The sequence below is a fragment of the Scyliorhinus torazame genome, chromosome 18, assembly GCF_047496885.1.
Source record: "Scyliorhinus torazame isolate Kashiwa2021f chromosome 18, sScyTor2.1, whole genome shotgun sequence".
In the NCBI taxonomy this organism is placed as follows: Eukaryota; Metazoa; Chordata; class Chondrichthyes; order Carcharhiniformes; family Scyliorhinidae; genus Scyliorhinus; species Scyliorhinus torazame.
Window position 1 is genome coordinate 96837590 of NC_092724.1, and position 25113 is coordinate 96862702.

General features: G+C 48.0%; 1 protein-coding gene across 2 annotated transcripts in view; it reads left to right on the forward strand.

Moving 5' to 3' along the window:
- Nucleotides 1-25113, forward strand: part of dhrs7cb (dehydrogenase/reductase (SDR family) member 7Cb) — an 81262-nt gene that overhangs the window by 49872 nt on the left and 6277 nt on the right. For both annotated transcript variants that reach the window (XM_072483077.1, XM_072483076.1), the window contains exons 3-5: nucleotides 6769-6881; nucleotides 8021-8231; nucleotides 21428-21520. In XM_072483077.1, coding sequence (XP_072339178.1) covers nucleotides 6769-6881; nucleotides 8021-8231; nucleotides 21428-21520 — 417 coding nt within the window. The remainder of the gene's footprint in view (nucleotides 1-6768; nucleotides 6882-8020; nucleotides 8232-21427; nucleotides 21521-25113) is intronic.

A 25113-nucleotide genomic window follows, 5' to 3' on the forward strand; every position in this document is an offset into this window, starting at 1 on the left:
TGTTGCTCTTGTGCATCTTTCTTTATTTTCATGTAGTGGTGGTTTCGATTGAGGGGTCGAAAACAGACGGAAATTGATACAAGATTAAATGTAAATTATGTAGTGCTGAATCAATTTAAATTGTTTTTGAATTGCTTTGTGAGATCTTTTCCAGTGGGTCTATAACATTTAATGTGAAGGGCAGCACTTTCCACAGTGCAGCAGACCACGCCCCCCCCTCCACGCCGCGCCCCCCCGCCCCCCCCTCGCCCGCACCCCCCCGCCCCACCCCCTCCCCCCCCCCCCCCCCTCTGGTCCCCCACCCCCACCCCCTCTGCCCCCCCCCCCCCAGCCGCAGTTATTCTGGTTTCCTTTTTATAAAAAGACTCCAGAGGCACCAGAGAAATGTGGAAAAATAATTCACCTGGATGATAACAGAGCTGGGAGGATGTACTTAGCAAGAAAGGCTGGATAGAGTGGCGTTCTTCTGTCTAGAATAGAGAATGATGAAGGGTGAGGAAAAGACTGGTACTGATTGAACTTGCATCTTAAGGCAGTGATTTTCAAACTTTTTCCCCGGGACCCACTTTCACCAAACGGCCGACCTTCAGGACCCACGCCGGCCGACCTTTGCGCCCCACCATTTTCGCTTACTTTTAATGTGACAGGTGAGTCTGCTTGGTCCTCACGATCTCACTTGCCTTGTTATTCAATATTACATTTCTGCTAAGGACTTCAGCTGATGATTTAAGTCCTCACTGCATGCTTTGAAAAAAACTGAGAGGTTTGTCCTCAAACTCGCCATGCTCAGTCTTCAAATGCCTTTGAAGTCGTGAGCGTTTTAAACTTTAATTTTCCAGTACTTTCCTTCATATAAAACACATCGGGCTGGATTCTCCCAAAATGAGACTATGTCCCCACGCCAGCGTGAAAACGGTGGAGTTTTACTCCCGAAATTCCTACAACAAAGATGAACTAATTCTAAGCCCTGCAGGGGGCTAGCAGGGACCCGGAGTAGCTGTGGATACAGGCCCCCGCACTTCTGGTTCGGAATCCGCGCAATGGCACAGCGGCGGCCTAGCCGAGCTCCATGGACTGCGGAGCCACACCGAGAGAAGAGATCTCCCCGATCGGCCGTGTGCCCTAGCCGGAAACCACGCAGATTTAATCCCCGACTGGACTGAGTCCGCAGCCGCCATGCCAGCATCCCGACCCGCAATAGGTGGTTAGTTCCACGCCGTCGGGAACTCGTCCGGCCGTGAGCAGAGGATTGCTGGGCGAGCCACTGGCAATGGCTCCCCAGCGGCGTGGTAAACTTTGTGGTCACGCCGGTTTTCGGAACCCGGAGAATCGCCGGACCGGCGCCAGGCCCGATTACGCCGTGAAAGTGGATTCTCCGCCCACGCGCCAGCCGCGATTTCGGCACGGAGCTGTGGAGAATCCAGCCCATGGGCTTTGCACCCTGATTTGCATTGGCACAATGAACAAAGCCATTCCTCAAGATATCATCTTTATACTGCTGTGTTCCCGATTTCAGTGTTTTCTTTGTCCAAAACTGTTGTGTTATTCACCCTGGGGTAACATGGACTGCAACAGGATGCAGATGAACGGTAAAGCATACACCAAACGTAGGCGTTGGTTCAATACGATTTATTGAACTTCTGTAACAATACACACAGCTGGCTGTGGGTTAACACTCTACTACTCTAAGTGTACTAACTCTAACTTACTAGACCAGGCTAGCTCTGATCCACGTGTAGAAGGTGCTGACTGATATATACACCCTGACTGTCACTACAGTTGTCACCAGTGGAAAGAGGCGGAGTGCTGATGCCTCATGTGTTTTATAGTTGGAAGCCCCCCTCTGGTGTTCTGTCTGGTGATTGGTTGTGTTCTATCCTGTATGTTGATTGGCTAACCTGGGTGTCTGTCACTGCCTGTTTTTACCTCATGATGTGCATGGGTGCATATTATGACATCCCCCCCTTTTAAAAAAAAAAATGTTGGTTGCTTAGAACATATAATGATAATGAATGAAAATCGCTTATTGTCACAAGTAGGCTTCAAATGAAGTTACTGTGAAAAGCCCCTAGTCACCACATTCCGGCGCCTGTTCGGGGAAGCTGGTACGGGAATTGAACCGTGCTGCTAGCCTGCCTTGGTCTGCTTTCAAAGCCTGTGATTTAGCTCTGAGCTAAACCAGCCCCTGACATATTCAACATATTTACAGATATAACTATTTACAGCAAATGGCGAGTGAATGCATATGTACATGTAAGGTGTCTAGTGTGCAGATACAGAACAATATGTACAAAGGAAATATTTATAAGCCCAATCTCTGGGGCTGGCGCCGGATCCTTGTCGATCGCCTGAGAGGTGGGGATGGAGACGACGGCGCCTTGACAGGCGGGATTGCAACCAGATTGGTGGCCTCGTGGAGCGAGGTGTCCGGAAAAGGCATAACGACAGCTGGGAACGTGAGATCCGGTGGTGGGCAGGCAAGTTTGCGTAGTGCCCTTCTGTTGCGCCTGACAATGGATCCATCAGCCATGTGAACCACGAATGGCCTGGGAGCAGCCTGTCGAAGAACAACAGCTGGAGCTAACCAGCCTCCACCAGGCAACTTGATGCGAACAGCATCTTCCGGAGAGAGCACAGGCAAATCAGTAGCATGAGCATGGTATGTCAGCTTTTGCCGGTTTCTGAGTTGCTGCACCTTTTGCAGCACTGGGAGGTGATCCAGGTCAGGTAAATGAATGGCCGGAACAGTCGTCTGCAGGTCACGATTCATAAGGAGTTGTGCCGGAAACATACCGGTGGACAGAGGGGTTGGTTGCACTGTATGCCAGGAGCGCAAGGTTAAAGTCAGAAGCTGAGTCCGCAGCCTTGCAGAGCAGTTGCTTCATGATATGGACCCCTTTGTGGACCTTCCCGTTAGATTGTGGGTAATGCAGGCTCGAGGTAATGTGCTTGAACTGGTGTAGCTTCGTGAAGTTGGACCACTCTTGGCTGTAGAAGCAGGGACCGTTGCCGCTCATGACCATGAGCGGAATACCATGCCTGGCAAATGTCTCCTTGCAGGCCTTGATGACAGTCCTTGATGTGAGGTCGGACAGTTTCACCACTTCGGGGTAACTCAAGAAGTAGTCAATTGTAAGCACGTAGTCACGGCCATTGGCGTGAAAAAGGTCGATTCCCACCTTAGACCACAGAGAGATCATGATCTCGTGTTGCTGGAGTGTTTCTTTGGGCTGAGCAGGCTGGAAATGCTGGCAAGTCGCACAATTGAGGACCATGTTGGATATGTCCTCGTTGATGCCAATAGACAGCCTGCCGGACCCTGCGCCTGCATTTCTCGATACCGAGGTGGCCCTCGTGGATCTGTTTGAGCACTAAGCTTTGGAGGCTGTGAGGAATAACAATACGATCCAGCTTGAGGAGGATCCCCTCGACAACTGTTAGGTCATCCTTGACATTAAAGAACTGGGGGCATTGCCCTTCCTGCCAACCATTTTCAAGGTGATGTATGACCCGCTGTCTCTTCTTGAATGTTGACGACTCGTTCGTCTGAGGCCGGGAGGTTGCTGGCACACAGTTGCACCTGTATCTCAATTTGGCGGATGAAGCGAGGTGATGGCGTGAGACAGGGCATCCGCAATGATTAGCTCCTTGCCCGGTGTGTAAACCAATTCGAAATCATACCTGCAGAGTCGAAGGAGAATGCGCTGAAGCCTGGGTGTCATGTCATTCAAGTCCTTGTGAATTATATGGACTAGGGGTCTGAGGTCAGTCTCTACTGTGAAGGTTGGTAGACCGTAGACGTAATCATGGAATTTACAATGCCGGTGAGGAGGCCCAGGCACTCTTTCCCTATCTGAGCATACCTCTGCTCAGTGGGAGTCATGGCCCTGAACGCATGGGCCACTGGGGCCCAGGATGAAGAGTCATCCTTCTGGAGGAGCACCGCACCAATGCCATCCTGGCTGGCGTCCGTGGAGATTTTTGTCTCCCGCTCTGGGTCAAAAAACGCTAGTGCCAGAGCAGTGGTGAGCTTTGCTTTTAACTCAAGCCACTCTGCTTGATGTGTGGGTAGCCACTGAAAGGCAGTGGACTTCTTCACCAGATGCCTGAGAGCCGTGGTGTGTGATGCAAGATTGGAAATGAACTTTCCTAAGAAGTTAACCATACCCAGGAAGTGGAATTCCGCCTTTTTGTCTTCCGGGGTCTTCATGGTGTTGATGGCCTTGACTTTGTCCGATTCCGGTTGCACGCCCTGCTGGGATATTTGATCACCCAAAAACTTAATTGATGACATGCCAAAGGAGCATTTGGCCTTGTTCAACTTGAGGCCTTTGGCATGTATGCATCTAAAAATTTGTTGGAGATGAGATATGTGTTCCTCTGGGGTCGTGGACCATATAATGACATCATCAACATAAACCCGCACACCCTCAATGCCCTCCAGCATCTGTTCCATGATCCTGTGAAAGATTTCAGAGGCTGAAACAATACCAAACGGCATGCGATTGTAACAGTACCTTCCGAAAGGTGTATTAAACGTGTAGAGCTTTCTGCTGGATTCGTTCAGTTGTATCTGCCACAAGCCATGCGATGCATCTAGCTTCGTGAAGAATTTGGCATGTGCCATCTCACTGGTTAGCTCCTCCCGCTTCGGGATCGGGTAGTGTTCCCGCATTATGTTTCGGTTAAGATCCTTGGGATCTATGCATACGCACAGTTCTCCAGAGGGCTTCTTCACACAGACCATCGAGCCCACCCATTCAGTCGGTTCCGTCACTTTAGAGATTATACCTTGGTCTTGGAGCTCCTGCAGCTGCACCTTTGAACAGTCCTTCAGAGGAGCTGGCACCCGGCGTGGTTAATGGATCACAGGAGTGGCATCAGGCCTGAGTCAGATTTTGTAGCGGTACGGCAGCGTGCCCATCCCACTGAACACATCCGGGTATGGTGACAGGATTTTGTCAATGTCAGCCTGATGATTTATATTGGCAGAGGACATGGCATGTACACGCTGGACGAGATTGAGTAGCTTGCATGCATGGGCACCAAGCAGGGAAGCCTTGTCAGGCTTGACGATTTCAAATCGCAGTGTGGCTTTGATGGCCTTGTTGGAGACATGCAGGAGACATGTCATGGCCACCATTACGGAGACCAGCTTTCATATTCCAAATGTATTTATTAGTTGAGACGAATAGCATAGATGCATTTAAGAGAAAGCTGAACAAGCATGCAAGGGTGAAAAGGATAGGTGTAGGGCTGCGAGTAGACTTGGCTGGAGAACATATACCCGCACTGACCAGTTGGGCCGTATAGCCTGTTTCTGTGCTGTAATTCTGTGCTGAATTTTACCAGTCACATGGAGATGAGCTGGGAGATGGGCAGACATGCAAAATGGTGGCAGAAGACATTGGGAGGGAAGCTTGATGCCTTTCTGCCATCTTGGGATATTCCCTGAAGTAGCAATGCAGTGCCATAGTCACCCGCTGACAGGATGCGAGTGACCAATGATTCCAATTAACTGCCACTTTATAACGACGCTGGGACTTTACCAGCATCAGCACTACTTCCCACCACATGGGGAGGTTGCTCGATAGCCAACAGAGGACAGCCCCCCTCACCAGATGGCTGGCTCTGCATGGTAGCACCGTGGTTAGCACAGTTGCTTCACAGCTCCAGGGTCCCAGGTTCGATTCCCGGATTGAGTCACTGTCTGTGTGGAGTCTGCACGTTCTTCCCGTGTCTGCGTGGGATTCCCCCAGGTGCTCCAGTTTCCTCCCACAGTCCAAAGGTGTGAAGGTTAGGTGGATTGGCTATGCTGAATTGCCCTCAGTGTCCAAAAAAAGGTTAGGTGGGATTACAGGGACAGGGTGGAGGTGTAGGAATAAGGTGGAGGTGTGGGCTTTGACAGGGTGCTCTTTCCAAGGGCCGGTGCAGACTCGATGGGCCGAATGGCCTCCTCCTGCACTGTAAATCCTATGAATTCTATGCATCTGGAGGGTTCACCCCTTCCTGTCTGGTCCCAGCACATAAACAAATATTCTTACTGGCCTTCAAAGGCACCTTAACATGGGGGCACCCCCTTCTTCCTCCTGCAGTGTTAGCAGCGGCCACCTTTATCAGCAGCACTTTCCAGCCTGCTGAGCTGCTGACCCTTTGATTGGACTGGTAGCGCTGGAAGGCTGGCTGGTCACTGCCCTCAATTGGACAGTGGTCCCAGTGGCGGCCTTTGTAATTGGCTGCTGTTGGTAAACCCCCCCCTCCCCCCCCCCCCCCGGGGTCTCGTCCTCCAGCTTCATTGGCTCAGTCCTACTCTCATGCCCGGCGGCTAGACCTCATGGCGTTTTGTGAAATCTAACCCTTTGTGTAAGTCTCTGGAGTATGACATTTTTCTGACTCAAGAGTGTTACAAACTGAACCACGTTGACACTACATAGGATTAGGTCCACTGATCATGTGGAGGGAAAACAACACAGAAAGAAAAATGACCCGTTTCCATGTTCAAATTCCTATGCAATTCAGAGGTTGGGTGGCTTCCATTTGTGTTTCTCCCAAGTGGCTATTCTTCATGTTTCCATGGTCGATTCCATCATACAGTGGCCAATCTATGTCCCTTAAATGACGTGGGTAACACAACCTTGAAACAAAATATGACCCAAAGCCCTAAATATATTACATTGCAGTAAATAGAAATGCATTTTTGCATTTTATTAAAAAGAATGAACTGGAGTTCAAGTATTTTTTAATTTAACAGAATTTCATGCTTACCAGAATGTTCCAGAGTGTTTCACAGTGGAGGAGGTCGAGTAGTCTTGTGTGGCAACGACTTGGAAAAGTTAGAAGCCCTGCAACAGGCCCTAATTGATGTTGCTGACCCTAGTCGTGTGAGTATTATTTTTAGCAATATATATCTCTCTGATATTTTCAGCATCTATTTTAAACACATTAACGGAGATGGGGTTGAAAAATAATACCACTTTCTCCTGTCACTTTTCTCTTCATCCTCAAGATATTTAAGTGCAGTGAAAATAGGCATTTGATATTGTGATTGTGTAACTGGTTACTTTGTTAATCTATCCAAATTTGAACAGAAGTGGTGACATTAAAGCACAAATCTGTATTAGGCTGAAAGAAAACATGATTCTATTTACCTCGTCATGCAGTACAGTAAAAATAGATTTCCCAACCAGGAGCACAATGTTCAGACCTGCAGCTCTTATGATTTAGATTGTTCCTTGAAGGCACACTTTGTTAGTCTCTTCTAGGATATCAAGAACAGTGACAGAAAAAACAAAACAGGTGATCTGAAGAGTATTAGGAGACATCCATAAATTGGACTGTTATGAATTTCCCAACTTCAGATTAAATACTACATTCCTGGGTGTCTTATTTCTATTAGATTTCTATATGTGTGTTTGTAATTAAAATTAGAGTAAATGTCAGGATATGTGTGTCACTCGCAACAGCATTTATTGCTCATTTCAACAGCCCTTAAGGTGGCGGAGAGCATTCTTCCTGTACTGCTGGAGTCTGTTTTGTGAAGATATTCCCAAAATGCTGTTGAATGGGGAGTGTCAGGATCTGAAACAGTGACAATATAGGAATGGTAAACATCCAGGTCAATCATGTGTGACCTGGAAGGGAATTTAGAGGTGTTAAGAGTTTCCCAAGCGCCAGCTGTCCTTGTCGTTCTAGGTGGTGGAGGTGGCGGGTTTGTGAGGTTCCCAGATTGGTGTTTCTACCACTGTGGGAATAAGGAAAGACCAGTAATTGGATAATGGAGGGAGAAAAACAAATGTTTAAAAGGTAATAAAATATATATTTCCCAGATGGAACGAGATTTACCAGATGGCAGCTGACTGCAATAATGTATCCATTCTGACAAAGCTCTAATATGGAATGCAAATCAATTCATGTTTGGTATTATATGACAATTTTACATTCAAACCATTTTGATTGATGAAAAACTGCCACCATTTGGATCTGGATACATGAGGATTTATTGAAAGCTTTTTTTTTGTAGACATTCAGTCCGAAGTTTGTGCTTCTGGACCTCAGTGAAACAGAGAACGTTCCTGAGGTAGCTAAGGAAATCCTCGAATCCTATGGATGTGTGGACGTGCTAATTAACAACAGCAGCCTGAAAGTTAAAGGAGGTGCTCTCAATGTCACTTTAGAAATAGACAAGAAGATAATGGATGCAAATTACTTTGGACCAATGTCTCTGACTAAAGGTAACCAGTAGCCTCACGCTTACTGTCAATAGATGACAATTTTGTAACATGATGCTTAAAAGTGGTGGACATGGTAGCAAAATTAACTTTTTAAAAACTGGCACTATATGTGGTGATATACATCACTGTAAGTACACAAAGGGTTAATGTACATACACTACACCTAGCTAGACACTAAAGGGAACACCAGAGACATGACACACAGGCAGTCAACCAATAGGTCAGTAAGATAGGACACGACCAATGGGCAGTCACGATACACACAGAGATGACACTACCACAGGAGGGCATTACACCAACCCATATAAAAAGACACATCACACATGCTCAGTCTCTTTACAGTGGAGACACGAGTACATACATAGGGTTGATTGAACATCACATCCACCACGTGGATTGTAGCAGACTTGTTCGTCAGTCTGAGTAGCTATAGCAGGATTAACAGTAGCGTCGAATCCAAGTAGGGGAATTGTTAATAGCTTAATAAACGTGTTAAAGCTATCTCCAAGTCTGAACCTTCCTTTGTCAGAGTGCACATCAAGGAAGCAGCTTATGCTGCATCAAGAGCATAACAAAACATGGTTCTTGGTTCCAGGGGCGAACTGTTAAATCCATATAGTTTCAACTCAGCGAACAGTGACAACCAGCAACAACAGCCAGGCAAGATGATGTTCAGGATTCTGGTTCCACAGCAGCTGAGGTACCAAGGCAATCTCAGTGAAAACTGGCGTTGGTTCAGGCAGAGATTCGAGATCTACCTGGCAGCATCCGACCTAGATGGCATGGCGGATGCAGAGAAAATAAAGCTTCTACTTACCATCACGGGTCTAGAAGCAGCTGAAATCTTCCAGACCTTCAAAGACTCAAAGGGGCAAAACAAGGGCAACTTCCAGACAGTCCTGGACAAATTCCAAGAATTCTGCGAGGAACCTACAAGAAGAAAAGGTAAAAGAGGTGCCAAAACTCTTTTGTAGGCTTGCAGCAATGGACGTCAGTTTTGAATTGCAGCCGTCTTGGAAAAAGTGCTGCACATGCGCAGTTGCGTGAAGAGCGCACAGAACAGGAAGGTCCATTTGTGCATGCGCGAGAAGCAATTGCAGAAAAGGCCCCAAGTAAAGGAACAGCGATCTGCGCATGCGCAATCGCTTCCTACGCTCTACGTCACAAGCGTCATGACGTCAGAGGCCCTGGACCACGCCCACTTAAAGGGGAAATGTCCCAAAACACAAAAAAAAAAAATTTCAAGCCGTAAAACCCGATTCTTTCACCTGGAACGACAGCACAATGCCTGAAATTCGACCAGTAGCTGAAAGTAATCTCCGCAGAACCCTGCAACAAGCAGTTAGCACCGCCCAAAGAGATGATACAGTCCTTGAAGACTATGACTCAGATCTTGAATTCTTCTTTGGACATCGCGAGCCCAATGCCAGCTCCGACACAAAACGTGATGATATGGTCCAAGAAGACAATGACTCAGACGAACATTTAATCTTGGGTGGCTACCCCAGTATCAAATCCGAACCGCAACTAGACGTGTTGTACATTGATGACCCTGACGACGAGTTCTTCGGATTGGGGAATCTTCAGCCCAGCATATACGACATCCCGATTCGTGAGTGCAGGATGATGCTGCGGCCTGACACCAAGAGACAGAAAGCGGTACAAGCCCACAGAGAGTGGCCTGCTGTCACACAGAGAGTGGTCCACGCACCACGAAGAGTCCCCGACTCCACATAGAGAATGGTCCACGCACCATGAAGGGTCCAAGCCTCCACAGTGAGCTCGTGGACAGACTCCACGATAGAAGCAACACAAGACTCCAGAGCGCAGTCCTTGCATGAACAAGAAGTGATAGTTTCCACAGAGAGACCAATGCACGATTCCACACAAGGAACGCTGCAAGACTCCACAGAGGGAGTGACACAAGTCTCCACAGCGAGCTTGTGGACAGCCTCCATGATAGAAGCAATGCAAGACTCCAAAGTGCAGTCCTTGCATGAACAAGACCATGAGGTTCTAGCAACCTCCTCTGAGCAACCAGCAGCAGACAATGTAGGTCTGCCACGCTCAAGTGAACAACAGAAAAACTACGACAGTCTGCCACGCTCAAGTGTACAGCAAGCAGACTATGACAGTCCACCCAGATTATTTGAGCCACCAGAAGAAGACTCTGACGGTCTACCCAGCTCAAGTAATGACAAGAAGACGAGGCTCTACCCACTGTATGTGAGACAAGTGACGACGGCATCCCACTTCCCATACCAGATGTGCAACGTGACAGACCTCAGCTAGTATGTACAGAGGCACTCGACAATCACAGTGAGACTACTGGTGACTCGGGTGACACCACGTTACTTCAAACCTCATACGCTCGAGCCTCTCCACAAGCAAATGCATTCCTGAATGTTTTGACTCCGGACGTGGAGTATCAAGAAACCTCAGAAGACGCAAGTGAAATGAAATGAAATGAAAATTGCTTATTGTCACAAGTAGGCTTCAATGAAGTTACTGTGAAAAGCCCCTAGTCGCCACATTCCGGCGCCTGTTCGGGGAGGCTGTTACGGGAATTGAACCGTGCTGCTGGCCTGCCTTGGTCTGCTTTCAAAGCAAGCGATTTAGCCCTGTTCCAAACAGCCCCAAGTGAACCTGAAATGACTCCGGACGGGGAGCATCAAGAAATCTCAGCTGACTCAAGTGAACCTGCAGTGTCTCCGGACGGGGAGCATCAAGAAACCAAAGCTGATTCAGGTGAACCAGAAAGGGCTCCAGACGGGGAGCATTGACAAACCAAAACTGACTCAGGTGAAACAGACCAGTCTCCAGATGGGGAGCATCGACAAGCCAAAGCTGATTCAAGTAAGCCGGACATGACTCCAGACGGGGAGCGCCGCAAACTCAGTGATGGCACGCTCAAGGAGACAGCAGATGCCACAAAGCACGCTAACACGAGTAACTGTGTGAAGGACTCGTATTATCCACAGAGTGTGGTCCTTGAGCGCAGCGAACACGGCAACAAAACCAACCACCACAACAACAACATCAAAGACAATAGCAAGAAGTGTACTAAAGGCAACAACGTCGACAACAAGCACGACAAAAACAACACCAATGGAACTACGACTGGTACGACATGGTACAACTCTGCAAATGAGGGACGCTGTTACTGCTCAGCTCAGTACAATGACATACCATGGCAGGATGATGCATCTTACCAATTCACGTTTGCTGCACTACCAACAGGCAACCTGGCTTTCAGGACAGATGCCATCAAGAATTACCACCACAAGCATCGGAAAAAAAAGTCCAAATCCGACAACGAAGTGACTTGACCACTTCTTGGTTCCTTCAGCACAGGGACACTGATGGCGTTTACAATGCAATGCTACCATCAACATCATCAACTCACCAACCAAACAAGAAAGCCACTCAACCATAATAATTAATTAACTTTGGACTCATGCATATGATATGGACTTATTGTTTAATGATCATTGTTATCATAACTTGTACAGAGTATCACTCATCTACCTAGTTTGTTCAATTTTCTTTAACACTGTACAGAAAATATGTAACAGGAAAAAAGGGGGGATATGGTGATATACATCACTGTAAGTACATAAAGGGTTAATGTACATACACTACACCTAGCTAGACACTAGAGGGAACACCAGAGACATGACGTAAGATAGGACACAACCAATGGGCAGTCATGATACACACAGAGGTGACACTACCACAGGAGGGCATTACACCAACCCATATAAAAGGACACATCACACATGCTCAGTCTTTTTCCAGTGGAGACACTCAGTGAGTACAGACATAGGGTTGATTGAACATCACACCCACCACGTGGATTGTAGCAGACTGGTTCGTCAGTCTGAGTAGCTATAGAAGGAGTAACTGTAGCGTTGAATCCAAGTAGGAGAATTGTTAATAGTTTAATAAACGTGTTAAAGCTATCTCCAAGTCTGAACCTTCATTTGTCAGAGTGCACATCAAGGAAGCAGCTTATGCTACATCAAGAGCACAACAAAACACTATATTCAAGAATAAGGAGGCTTGTAATCGAAACAAGGTGCAGTAATAAAGGGCAGGAGCTTTGAGAAATGCATGGAACATTGAGGTGATTTTTGAGAATTATTTCCACTTGATGGCAAGATGAATTACAGAGAGGTTACCAAACAAGTCTGATCACATTGGTGAATGGTCAACAGTTGAGTGTGGATATGGTAGTTCATAGAGAAATCCTGGAACCAGTTTCTGGTAACACGCAGAGACTCTCGACTAGTAAAGGAGGCAAGTTGACAATAGATATAGTTACATGATTGTGAGAAGCATTAGCAAGCCTTTGAGGCAGAAAGAAATGATGGTTTAGCGGGCATGTCGAAAAATAGGTTAACCCTAGAAGATGGCAAAGATTAAACTGCCACAATCCCAGATGACCATAGTCTACTTTCCCCTTTGAGGGGGAGAGCTGACAGGTGATGATTTAACCTAAATATTAGCACACCTCAGGCAAAGGGCAAGGTTGAGAAAGTGGGTCTTCATGAATAACCTCAGCTGGTATGAGAATTGAACCACGAACCAGCTGTCCAGCCAATTGAGCTAAATCGTCCCCCATTCTATGGATTAAGGATCGGATGACAGACAAATACAGAGACTAGGTGAGCTGTGCATAACTAGTTGGATATTGCAAAGATTTACAATCCATATCAATGGCTTAGGTGAAGGGGTTGAGTATTCATGTTTTCTGATGATATAAAGCAAGGTAGGAAAGTAAGTTAGGAGGAAAACACAAGGCTGCAAAAGAACTTAGACAGGTAAGTGATGGCAAAAATGTGGCAAATGGAATATAATATGGGAAATCATAGAATCCCTGCAGTGCAGAAGGAGGCCATTTGGCCCACTGAGTCTGCACCGACCCTCCGAAAGAGCACCCCACCCAAGCCCCACTCCCCCGTCCTATCCCTATAACCCCACCCAACCTGCAAATCTTTGGACACTAAGAGGCAATTTAGCATGGCCAATGCACCTAACTTGCACATCTTTGTCTGTGGGAGGAAACCGGAGCACCTGGAGGAAACCCATGCAGACATGGGGAGAAGTTGCAAACTCCGCACACACACAAGGGCAGAATTGAACCCGGGTCCTTGGTGCAGCGGGTCAGCGGTGCTTGCCACTGTGCCACCCCTATGTGATGTTATGCACTTGGTAGGAAATATGAAGAAGTCAAATATTTGTTAAAAAGTGGAAGACTGAGAAAAGTATTGAAAGGAATAAGGGGGGCTGTACATAAATAATAGGAAATTAACATTTGGTATAGGAATTAGGGCAGCACATGGTATGTTAGCCTTTAGTGGAGTATGAGAATAAATAAGACGTACTGCAATTATGTAGTACCTTGTTGAGACCACACCTTGAATGCAGATAGAGCAGGAAAGTAGAGATGAGTGTAATGGGCCAGAGTGTAATGGGGTTAGAGAACCCCAAAGTGTATCATGGAGTTCACCTGACCCACAACTTTTAATAGAGTGTGATATGGGGAGCACATGACCCACTCTACAGCCGTGGTACAGCAGAAATGGAAAAGTATTTTTTTAAAGCAAAACAATGTTTATTCTATGTTTATTCTCAAGTTAACCTTTTTAAAACATACAGTGAACATCTCAGCAACCATCAATTCAAATATAACCCCCAAAGAATACAACACTAAGTAATCCTTAAGCTGTCCTTTTAACATCCATAAGACTTAAAAAAAAACTTTAAACAGAAGCACATCAGGTTAAAGTCACTACTGAGAGCAGTTATTAGTCTTACATCACCAAAGGATCGATTTACAGTTTTTAGATTACAGAGAGAGACTCATACACCTTCTGGCTGTGACTGCAGCTATCCAGCTCTTGAAACAAAACTAAAACACACCTTGCAGCAAAAAGCCTAAAACGAAAGTAAAAAGCTGACAAACAGCCCAGCCCACCCACACTCTGACATCACTGATAAACACCCATTTCTTAAAGGTACATTTCTTAAACATCCATTTCTTAAAGGTACTCTCACATGACACCTCTCCCCAAGAAGAAAAATTAACAATCAACTTCAAGATGGTTTCATTTTTCACCTTTTCCCCAACCTTTAAGAAATGCACACAGTAAATATACTTTATCGTTTCAAAAAAAACAACACATGCAAACAGGTATAATAATATAGTCCATTTTTTTTTTGTTCTTCTTCCTCCAACTGGAATCCTTCTCGATTGACAGACTCTTTGAACAAGAAGGTCTCTGCACGATCCGTCCATTTCTCTACGCCTCGGCATTTCTCTTTAAAGTCAGATACTTTAATACAATCTGAACACAGAGTCCCTTGTAATTCTCCAACACAGGAGCATTGGTTATCACAGCTCTCAGGCAGTCAAATGCATGATGAAACTCTGCTGTCCACTGAAATTGTCGACGTTTCTTCAGCAAGTCCATCAGTGGAGCAACCATGCTACAAAACATTTGCACAAATGTTTGATCAAATCCACTCATGCAAAGAAATCGCATTATTTCCTTGCCTTGAGTGTATTGGAAACTCCTCAATAACTGTTGGTTACACATCCCGTGTGACCATTCGACTCTGTCCGATTGTATAGCCAAGGAAAGTGACTTGGGCTTTTCCAAATTCACTTTCAGCTAGGTTTATCACCAAACCCGCCTCCTGAAGTCGATCGAATAACTCCATCAGATGTTTTAGATGTTCTTTCCATGTCTGGCTGAAAATTACCAGATCGTCGATGTATACCGCACAACTGGGTAATCCTGAAACAACTTTGTTAGTTAACCGTTGAAATGTGGCTGGGGTGTCTTTCATGCCAAATGGCATAACTTTGAATTGGTATATACCACCTGGAGTCATAAAAGCTGAAATCTCCTTCGCCCTTTCGGATAAAGGTACCTGCCAGTAACCTTTAAGTAAATCCAGTTTGGAAATAAAAGCTGATGGTCCCACTTCATCAATGCAATCCTCCAAACATGGGATAGGATAAGAGTCCGTTCTTGTAACTGCATTAACCTTTCTATAGTCCACACACAACCGTTGGGTACTGTCTGGTTTAAGTACCATCACTATGGGTGAGCTCCATTGGCTGCAACCCACTTCAATTACGCCATTTTTAAGCATACTCTCAATCTCTTTGTTAACCTGTGCCAATTTTAAAGTGTTAAGTCTATATGGATGTTGTTTGATCGGAACAGTATTTCCCACATCTACATCATGTGTAGCCATTTTAGTACTTCCCAATTTATCTCCACAAACTTGCCCATGTGATATCAATAACTCTTTCAGGTTAGTTCGTTTTTCCTCTGGAAGATAACTCAACAATTTATTCCAATTTTTAAGAACACACTCATTTTCCAATTTAATTTGAGGTATGTCAAATTAACAGTCATTTGGATTTTGTTTGTCACTTTGAGTTAGAATAATTAAAACCTCCTCCTTTTTTTCTCCTTCCCTCTCAAAGTACCTTTTGAGCATATTCACATGGCACACTCGGTAAGTCTTCCTTCTATCTGGTGTTTATAATTCACCTCACTTAATTTCCTTTCAATTTGATAAGGTCCACAAAACCTTGCTTTTAAAGGTAACAACACTAAAACTTCATCTCCAATGGCAACTTCATCTCCAACTACGAACTTTGGATTTCTTGTCCGCTACCCATTTCATCACATTTTGTGCAACTTTTAAATGTTGTCTCGCCAATCCATCTGCTCTATTTAATCATTCCCTAAAATTTGACATGTAATCCAATAATGTAATTTCCAATTTCTCACTCACCAATTTTTCCTTTATCAATTTAAGTGGTCCTCTTACCTCATGACCAAAAATTAGTTCAAAAGGACTAAATTTGGTTGACTCATTAGGTGCATCCCTAATTGCAATCCTCTGGATAATTGTGACAATAAGCCCTCAACATTGTCTTTAATGTCTAATGCCACCTTTCTAATGCTCCCTGCGATTCTGGATGGTACGCAGTTGATTTAAATTGTTTTATTCCTAAGCTATCCATAACTTCTTTGAATAACCTTGAGATAAAATTTGATCCTTGATCCGATTGAATTTCTGTGGGTAGTCCATATCTAGTAAAGAATTTAAGTAACTCCTCCACGATCTTTTTTAGCTGTAATATTACGTACTGGAATGGCCTCTGGAAACCTAGTAGACACATCCATTATAGTCAAAAGATACTGATTCCCACTTTTTGTTTTAGGAAGCGGTCCTACGCAATCAATTAGGACCCTTGTAAAAGGTTCCTCAAATGCTGGAATGGGTTTTAAGGGCGCTGGTTTTATCACTGCTTGAGGTTTCCCTATCACTTGACATGTGTGACATGATTGACAAAATTTAACTACATCTTTATGTAGTCCAGGTCAATAAAAGGTTTTTGGATGACTTCCGGTTGCGGCTATGCCTAGGTTGGTCGCACGTTCGGCAGCTCCCGCCAGGAACGGACTTCTGGGCTCTTCAGAGGGGCCCCAACGGCAATTGTTCGATGGCTTCCAGTGTGGGAAGGTGACAGCAAGGTCCCCCCGACATTATATGGATTGGACCAGGAGTGGTGCGGTTAAAAAAGTGATCCTGGTGCAGCGGAAAGTGCGAGGGAGGAAAAGCAAGATGGTGGCGGGTGGAGACCAAGCAGTGTGGGCGCAGAGTCGCAGGAGCAGCAGGAGTTTCTTAAACGCTGCTTTGAGGAGCTGAGGACAGAAATGCTGGCGCCAATGAAGGTGGCAATTGAGAAGCTTGTGGAGACCCAGAAGGCCCAAGGGGCGGCGATCCGGGAGGTGCAGCAAAAAGCCTCGGAGAACAAGGACGAGATCTTGGGCCTGGAGATGAAGGTGGAGGCACATGAGGCGCTGCACAAGAGGTGTCAATCATGTCACACATGTCAAGTGACAGGGAAACCTCAAGCAGTGATAAAACCAGCGCCCTTAAAACCCATTCCAGCATTTGAGGAACCTTTTACAAGGGTCCTAATTGATTGCGTAGGACCTGGAGACTAGGTTGAAGAGGAAGAATCTTCGGATTCTGGGTCTCTCTGACGGAGTGGAGGGGCCCGATGCTGGGGCATATATGAGCACGATGCTCAATTCGCTGATGGGCGCGGGAGCTTTCCCGAGGCCCCCTGAGCTGGATGGGGCTCATCGGGTCCTGGCAAGGAGACCCAAAGCCAATGAGCCGCCAAGGGCTGTGGTGGTGAGATTTCACCGCTTTATGGACAGAGAGTGTGTCCTGAGATGGGCCAAAAAAGAGCGGAGCAGCAGGTGGGAGAACACGGAGATCTGAATTTACCAGGACTGGAGTGCGGAGGTGGCTAAGAAGAGGGCTGGTTTTAATCGGGCTAAGGCAGTGCTCCATCGGAAGGGGGTGAAGTTCGGGATGCTGCAGCCAGCGCGATTGTGGGTCACATTCCAAAATCGGCACCACTATTTTGAAATGCCTGATGAGGCATGGAACTTTATCCAGACTGAAAAATTGGACTCAAACTGAGGGTTTGTCGTGGGGGGTTGTTTACTGTGTTTACTGCATTTGGGGAATGTTCTTTTTGTTTTGGTGCTGGGTGGGGATGGGTGAATGGATTTGATGTGGGGGCTGTGGGAGAGTATGGGCGTCGGTGTTGGAGGGGCAGGGCCCCGCGGAGGAAGAGGGGGTGGAGGCCCGGGGATGGGGAGTTGGGGTAAGGCCGCAAAAAGAAGTTGCGCCAGAGGGGGCGGGACCGGCTCAGGAAAGCACGGGCTTTTTTCCCGCGTTAGGGAAAGATGGGGACGGGGCCAGCGGGGGGAGGGGCGGTGCTGGAGAGGAGCGCACACTGACTGCCAAGGCGTGGGGGATTCTCACACTGGGGGGTCGATGGAATGGCGGGAGAGGCCGTGGTCAGCAGGAGTCAGCTGACTTACGTGAGTGTCATGGGGGGAGCAAATTGGCTAGATGAGGATCTAGTGGGGGGGGAGGGGGGAACTGGGTTGCTGCTGCATTGGCCAAAGGGGAGCTGGAAGTAGGAGAGGTAGTCGGGGCGGGAGTCCGCCGCCTGGGGGACTGGAGGGTGTGGGAAGCGCGGGCACTTGGCTGGCTTTGAAAAGGAGATGGCTAGTCGGCGGGGGGGGGGGGGGGGCAGTAGCCCTCCGATCCGGCTGACAACTTGGAATGTGAGGGGCCTGAACGGGCCGGTCAAGAGGGCCCGGGTGTTCGCGCACTTAAAGGGACTGAAGGCAGACGTGGTTATGCTCCAGGAGACACATCTGAAGGTGGCAGATCAGATTAGGCTGAGAAAGGGATGGGTTGGGCAGGTCTTTCATTCAGGGCTGGATGCGGAGAGCAGAGAGGTTGCAATACTGGTGGGGAAGCGGGTGTCGTTCGAGGCACTGAATATTGTAGTGGATAATGGAGGTCGATATGTGATGGTGAGTGGTAGGTTGCAGGGGGTGCGGGTGGTACTGGTGAACGTATATGCCCCGAATTGTGATGATGCTGGATTTATGAAACGCATGCTGGGTCGGATTCCGGATCTGGAGGTAGGAAGCTTGATAATGGGGGGGGGGGGGGGAACTTCAACACGGTGCTGGACCCAGCACTGGACCGTTCTAGGTCCAGGACAGGTAAGAGGCCGGCTGCGGCCAAGGTGCTCAGGGGGTTTATGGACCAGATGGAGGGAGTGGATCCATGGAGGTTTGCCAGGCCGCTGGCCAGGGAATTTTCCTTCTATTCCCACGTCCATAGAGCCTACTCCCGGATAGACTTTTTCATTTTGAGTAGGGCGCTAATCCCGAAAGTGGAGGGAACGGAATATTCGGCCGTAGCCATCTCGGACCACTCCCCGCATTGGGTGGAGCTGGAGTTGGGGGAGGAGAGGGACCAGCACCCACTGTGGCGCCTCGATATGGGACTGTTGGCAGATGAGGGGGTGTGCGGGCGGGTGCGGGGTGTATTGAAAGATACTTGGAGGCCAATGACAACGGGGAGGTGCAGGTGGGGGTAGTCTGGGAGGCGTTGAAGGCGGTGGTCAGGGGTCTCCATTAGGGCCCACAGGGAGAAGAGAAAGGGGAAGGAGAGGGAGAGGTTGGTGGGGGAGATTTTATGGGTGGACAGGAGGTATGCAGAGGCCCCCGAGGAGGGGCTATTTAGGGAGCGACGGAACCTCCAGGCGGAATTCGACCTGCTGACCACGGGGAAAGCAGAGGCACAGTGGAGGAAAGCGCAGTGGGTGGCGTATGAGTATGGGGAGAAGGCGAGTCGGATGCTGGCACATCAGCTTCGTAAGAGGAAGTCAGCGAGGGAGATTGGTGGAGTTGAGGATAGAGGGGGGAATACGGTGCGGCGTGCGGTGAGAATAAACGAGGTATTTAGGGACTTCTATGGGGATCTGAACAGGTCTGAGCCCCCAGCAAGGGAGGAGAGGATGCAACGATTCCTGGATCAGCTGAGGTTCCCGAGGGTGGAGGAGGATGAGGTGGCTGGTTTTGGGGCACAGATTGGGCTGGAGGAGCTGGTTAAAGGATTGGGGTGCATGCAGGCGGGGAAGGCCCCGGGGCCGGATGGGTTCCCGGTTGAATTTTACAGGAAATACGTGGACCTGCTGGGCCCTTTGCGAGTGAGACTTTTAATAACGCGAGGGAGGGGGGACCTTGCCCCCGACAATATCCAGGGCGCTGATTTCTTTGATCTTGAAGCGGGACCAAGGATCCATTGCAATGTGGGTCGTATAGACCGATCTCGCTCCTAAATGTTGACGCTAAGTTGCTGGCGAAGGTGCTGGCTACGAGAATTGAGGACTGTGTCCTGGGGGTGATTCATGAGGACCAGACGGGATTTGTGAAGGGTAGGCAGCTAAATACAAATGTGCGGAGGCTCCTCAATGTGATTATGATGCCTTCGGTGGAGGGGGAAGTGGAGGTAGTGGCAGTTATGGACGCGGAGAAGGCTTTTGATTGGGTGGAGTGTGAGTATCTTTGGGAAGTGTTGCGGAGGTTTGGGTTTGGGGAGGGGTTCATCGGTTGGGTCAGGCTGCTATATAGAGCCCCGGTGGCGAGTGTGGCTACGAACCAGCGAATGTCTGAGTACTTTTGGCTGTACCGGGGACGAGGCAGGGGTGCACCTTATCCCCCTTGTTGTTTGCACTGACAATTGAGCCGCAAAGAATACAACACTAAGTAATCCTTAAGCTGTCCTTTTAACATCCATAAGACTTGAAAAAAAACCTTTAAACAGAAGCACATCAGGTTAAAGTCACTACTGAGGGCAGTTATTAGTTTTCAATCACCAAAGGATCGATTTACAGTTTTTAGATTACAGAGAGGCAGACGCACACTCCTTCTGGTTGTGACTGCAGCTATCCAGCTCTGAAAACGAAACTAAAACACACCCTGCAGCAAGATGCCTAAAACGAAAGCAAAAAGTTGACAGACAGCCCAGCTCCACCCCCCACTCTGGCATCACTGATAAACACCCATTTCTTAAAGGTACATTTCTTAAACACCCATTTCTTAAAGGTACTCTCACATGAAAATGAGGTAGAAAACAGCCAGGACCTTAATAAATGGGTCTTACAACACCAGGTTAAAGTCCAACATATTTGTTTCGAATCACAAGCTTTCGGAGCACTGTTCCTTCCTCAGATGAATGATTCGAAACAAACTTGTTGGTCTTTAACCTGGTATTGTAAGACTTCTTACTGTGCTCACCCCAGTCCAACGCCAGCATCTCCACATCATTAATAAATGATTGAGCAGGCTCAAATTGCTGTATGGCCTTCTCTTGTTCCTATTTCTGATGTTCATGTATTAAAATATTGCAGATGCTTGAAATCTGAATTTCAGGTTCTCGAAGTTAATCCAATTGAAATGGAAAATCACTGAATGAGTTACTCTAGTTGACATCTTTCAGGTGAAAATGGCAAAATTAACAGCAGGGGTGTACTATAGCCTACAAGGTTAGAATACGATGGTAGTTTACTCCATGAGATGGTAAGTGGGGTAATTTAATGCTCCTGCAATCCTGGAGAGGAGCTGCACTCACAGGAAGTCAATCAGTGATTTGAAATTATTTAGTTCAATGTTTAAACATTTATCAGTGCACAATGTCATAGGGAAATGCATGAGCTTGCAATAATTGCAATGCAGGTTTTTGCAGTTGGCAAATCAAAATTTTCTTCCCCTTCACAGAACTTCTTCCATCGATGATCTCCAGACATAATGGCCAGATTGTGTTAGTCAACAGCATCCAGGGGAAATTAGGACTCCCATTTCGCGCAGCATGTAAGTTTTACACATACTGTGATTGATATGACAAAAATATACTAACAGAGGGTATATCAGTGCTTACAGATGTCGCACTTCATTACACGTGTGAAACAGTCTTAGAATGGTGCGTGTTTCTGACCCATGCTTCTAATTTACAACCTGAAACACCTTCCAATGTAGGGGAGGCAATGGAGTAGTGGTATTGTCGATGGACTACTAATCCAATGACCCAGAACCATGTTCTGGGGACCTGGGTTTGAATCCTGCCATGGCAGATGGTGAAATTTGAATTCAGTAAACATTTAGAATTAAAAGTTTACAGGTGACCATTGTCGATTGTTGTAAACACCCATCTGGTTCACTAATGCCCTTTAGGGAAGGCAATCTGTCGTCCTTACCTGGTCTAGCCTACATGTGACTCCAGATTCACAGCAATGTGGTTGACTCTTACCATGCCCTCAGGGATGGGCATTAAATGCTGGTCACAGCGACGCCCACATCCCTTGAATGAATAAAAAAAATTTGCTGACCAGGCACCAAAACCCCCTTGTTTACTTTGCACAGATCAGACTAGTAAATTAATTAAACAACCTCATCTGAGTAGAGTAACCGTTTCAGCATTACATGGTATCACACTAATGCTTTCCCATTGTCCGGGAAAACCATACTAAGGCGGGTGCGAAGTCTCCGGCCCATTAGGAGTTCTGCGGGAGCTACCCCAGTCACCGCATGGGGGGTGGTCCTATACGTAAACAAAAAGCGAGCCAGTCTCGTGTCCATTGATCCGGAAGACTGCTTCTTGAGTCCTCTTTTGAATGTCTGCACTGCGCGCTCTGCCAACCCATTTGAAGCCGGGTGGTAAGGGGCAGGGCGGATATGGCGTATGCCATTCACCTTCATGAACCTCGCAAACTCCTCACTCGTGAATGGAGTGCCGTTATCCGTGACCAGCACCTCGGGGAGGCCATGCGTGCTAAAGGACAAACGCATCTTTTCAATTGTTGCGCAGGACATTGTCCCCTGCATCTTATGCACCTCTAGCCATTTAGACTGGGCGTCTATTAATAGAAGGAACATGGATCCTTGAAAAGGGCCTGCGAAATCTGCATGCAAGCGTTCCCAAGGCCACCCTGGCCATTCCCAGTGATGTAGGGGAGCGGCCGGCGGAAGCTTCTGATGCTCCTGGCAAATGGAGCAGTTTTGGGCCACCTTCTCAATGTCGGTGTTGAGGCCTGGCCACCAGACATAACTCCGGGCCAACATTTTCATTTTGGTCACACCTGGATGCCCATTGTGCAAGTCTGTTAGTATCAGCTCCTGGCCTTTTTCCGGGACAATCACACGCGTCCCCACAAGAGGATGCCGTCTTCCACGCTGAATTCTGACAGCTTGGAGGAAAATGCCCGCAACTCGCCTGGGAGTTGTCTATGCTGCCCACCATACAGGACTATGTGCCGAACCTTTGACAGGACTGGCTCCGTCTGGGTCCACTCACGGATCTGTGATGCCGTGACAGGCAAGGTGTCCATAAAATTTAGGGTTGCAACCACCTCACCTGTCGTGGGGGTCGACATGGGGCCGGTCGATAAAGGCAATCGGCTCAGTGCGTCGGCATTTGCTATCTGCGTCCCTGGTGTGTGCTCCAGAGAATACTCGTATGCTGCAAGCAACAAAGCCCAGCGCTGGATCCGTGCGGAAGCAATGGGCGGTATTGGCTTATCCTCTCTGAAAAGTCCCAGCAGAGGCTTATGATCAGTCACGATAGTGAAATGGCGGTCATACACGTACTGGTGGAAGCGTTTCACCGCAAAAACCACTGCCAGGCCCTCCTTCTCGATCTGCACGTACTTTTTCTCCTCTGCAGTCAATGTGCGGGAGGCGAAAGCTATCAGTCGCTCGGCCCCGTTCTCCATCTTGTGGGACAGGATGGCCCCAATACCATACGGGGATGCATCACATGTGACGAGCAAAGGCTTTCCAGGATCATAGTGGGTTAGTAACCCAGACGACGCCAATTGGTGCTTTACCTCCCGGAAAGCGGTTTCTTGCGGCTGACCCCAAACCCAGGTTTGATTTTTCTTTAGCAGAAGGTGCAACGGGGCCAGCGTAGTTGCCAGATTGGGGAGGAATTTCCTGTAATGGTTTACGAGACCGAGAAAAGAACGAAGATGCGAAGTGTCAGTTGGGGCGGGGGCCAGTTGAATCGCACGCACCTTCTCTGCGACGGGGTGCAAACCTTCGCGGTCCACCCGATAACCTAGGTAGACTACTTCCTTTGCCTGAAATACTCACTTTGTGCGACGTAAACGGACTCCAGCCTCCGAAAAGCGTCTAAGGACAGCCTCCAGATTTTCCAAATGTTCCTGCTCCGACGTCCCTGTAATCAAAACGTCATCTAAGTAGACAGCAACACGTGGTAAACCTCTCAAAATGCCCTCCATAACACGTTGAAAAATTGCGCAGGCAGAGGATACTCCAAAGGGCAACCGTGTATATTCATACAGGCCCCGGTGTGTATTAATCGTTACATATGGTCGGGAGGCAAGGTCCAGCTCCAACTGTAGGTAAGCGTGACTCATATCCAATTTTGTGAAGGAGAGTCCGCCTGCAAGCTTCGCGTAGGGATCCTCTATGCGAGGCATTGGATATCGGTCAAGTCGGGAAGCCGTATTCACTGTAAGTTTATAGTCGCCACACAAGCGAACTGTGGCATCTGGCTTCATTACAGGTACAATTGGTGCTGCCCAGTCAGCAAAACGGACGGGCCTGATAATACCCAAACGAGTGAGCTCCCCTTCTACCTTCTCGAGCAAGGCGTAAGGCACCGGGCGCGCCCGGAAATAGCGCGGCGTGGCTCCTGGTTCGACTTGGATACGGGCTACGGCCCCTTTTATTTTCCCCAAACCAGGCTGGAATACACCTGGGTATCGTCCTAGCACCTCAGTCAACCGTTCAGAAAATGTTTGGAGGATGTGCTGCCATTGCAACCGCAAATGGCGCAACCAGTCCCGACCCAACAGGCTGGGCCCATGGCCGCGCACCACGATAAGTGGGAAACGCCCCTCCTGGCGTCCATAAACAACAGGAGTCATTGTAGTTCCTGCAATGTCCAGTGGTTCTCCCGTGTAGGTGGTCAACCTGGCCTGTGAGTCGGTTAATGTAAGGGTCTGTATAACCTGCTTGATGTGGCCAAATGTCCTCTGGGCGATCATGGAGACCGCTGCGCCAGTGTCCAACTCCATCTCAAGCGGGTGACCATTGACCCGTACTGTCACCTTAATGGGGGCCACACGGGGAGCTGAAACACAATGCAGCTGCAGGCAGTCGTCCTCCGTCTCTACGTCCTCAGGAGTAGTCGCCGCAGGTTCATCCACATGGAAGGTACGGCCCCTGGGCTGGTCCCAGTTACGGCCCCTGGGATGGTCCCAGTTTCGGTCGGAATGACGGCGCCTCTGGCGCTCCCAGGACCGGCGTCCGCGACGGGGTCGGCGCCCACAACTTTGACACAGACATGGCTCATGAGGAGCCATTGGTTCTGGAGAAGGCTCCCTTCGGGGAGGAATGTCCGACGGCCACTGGCGTCGGTCCGGACGTCGCCTCGCCCAAGG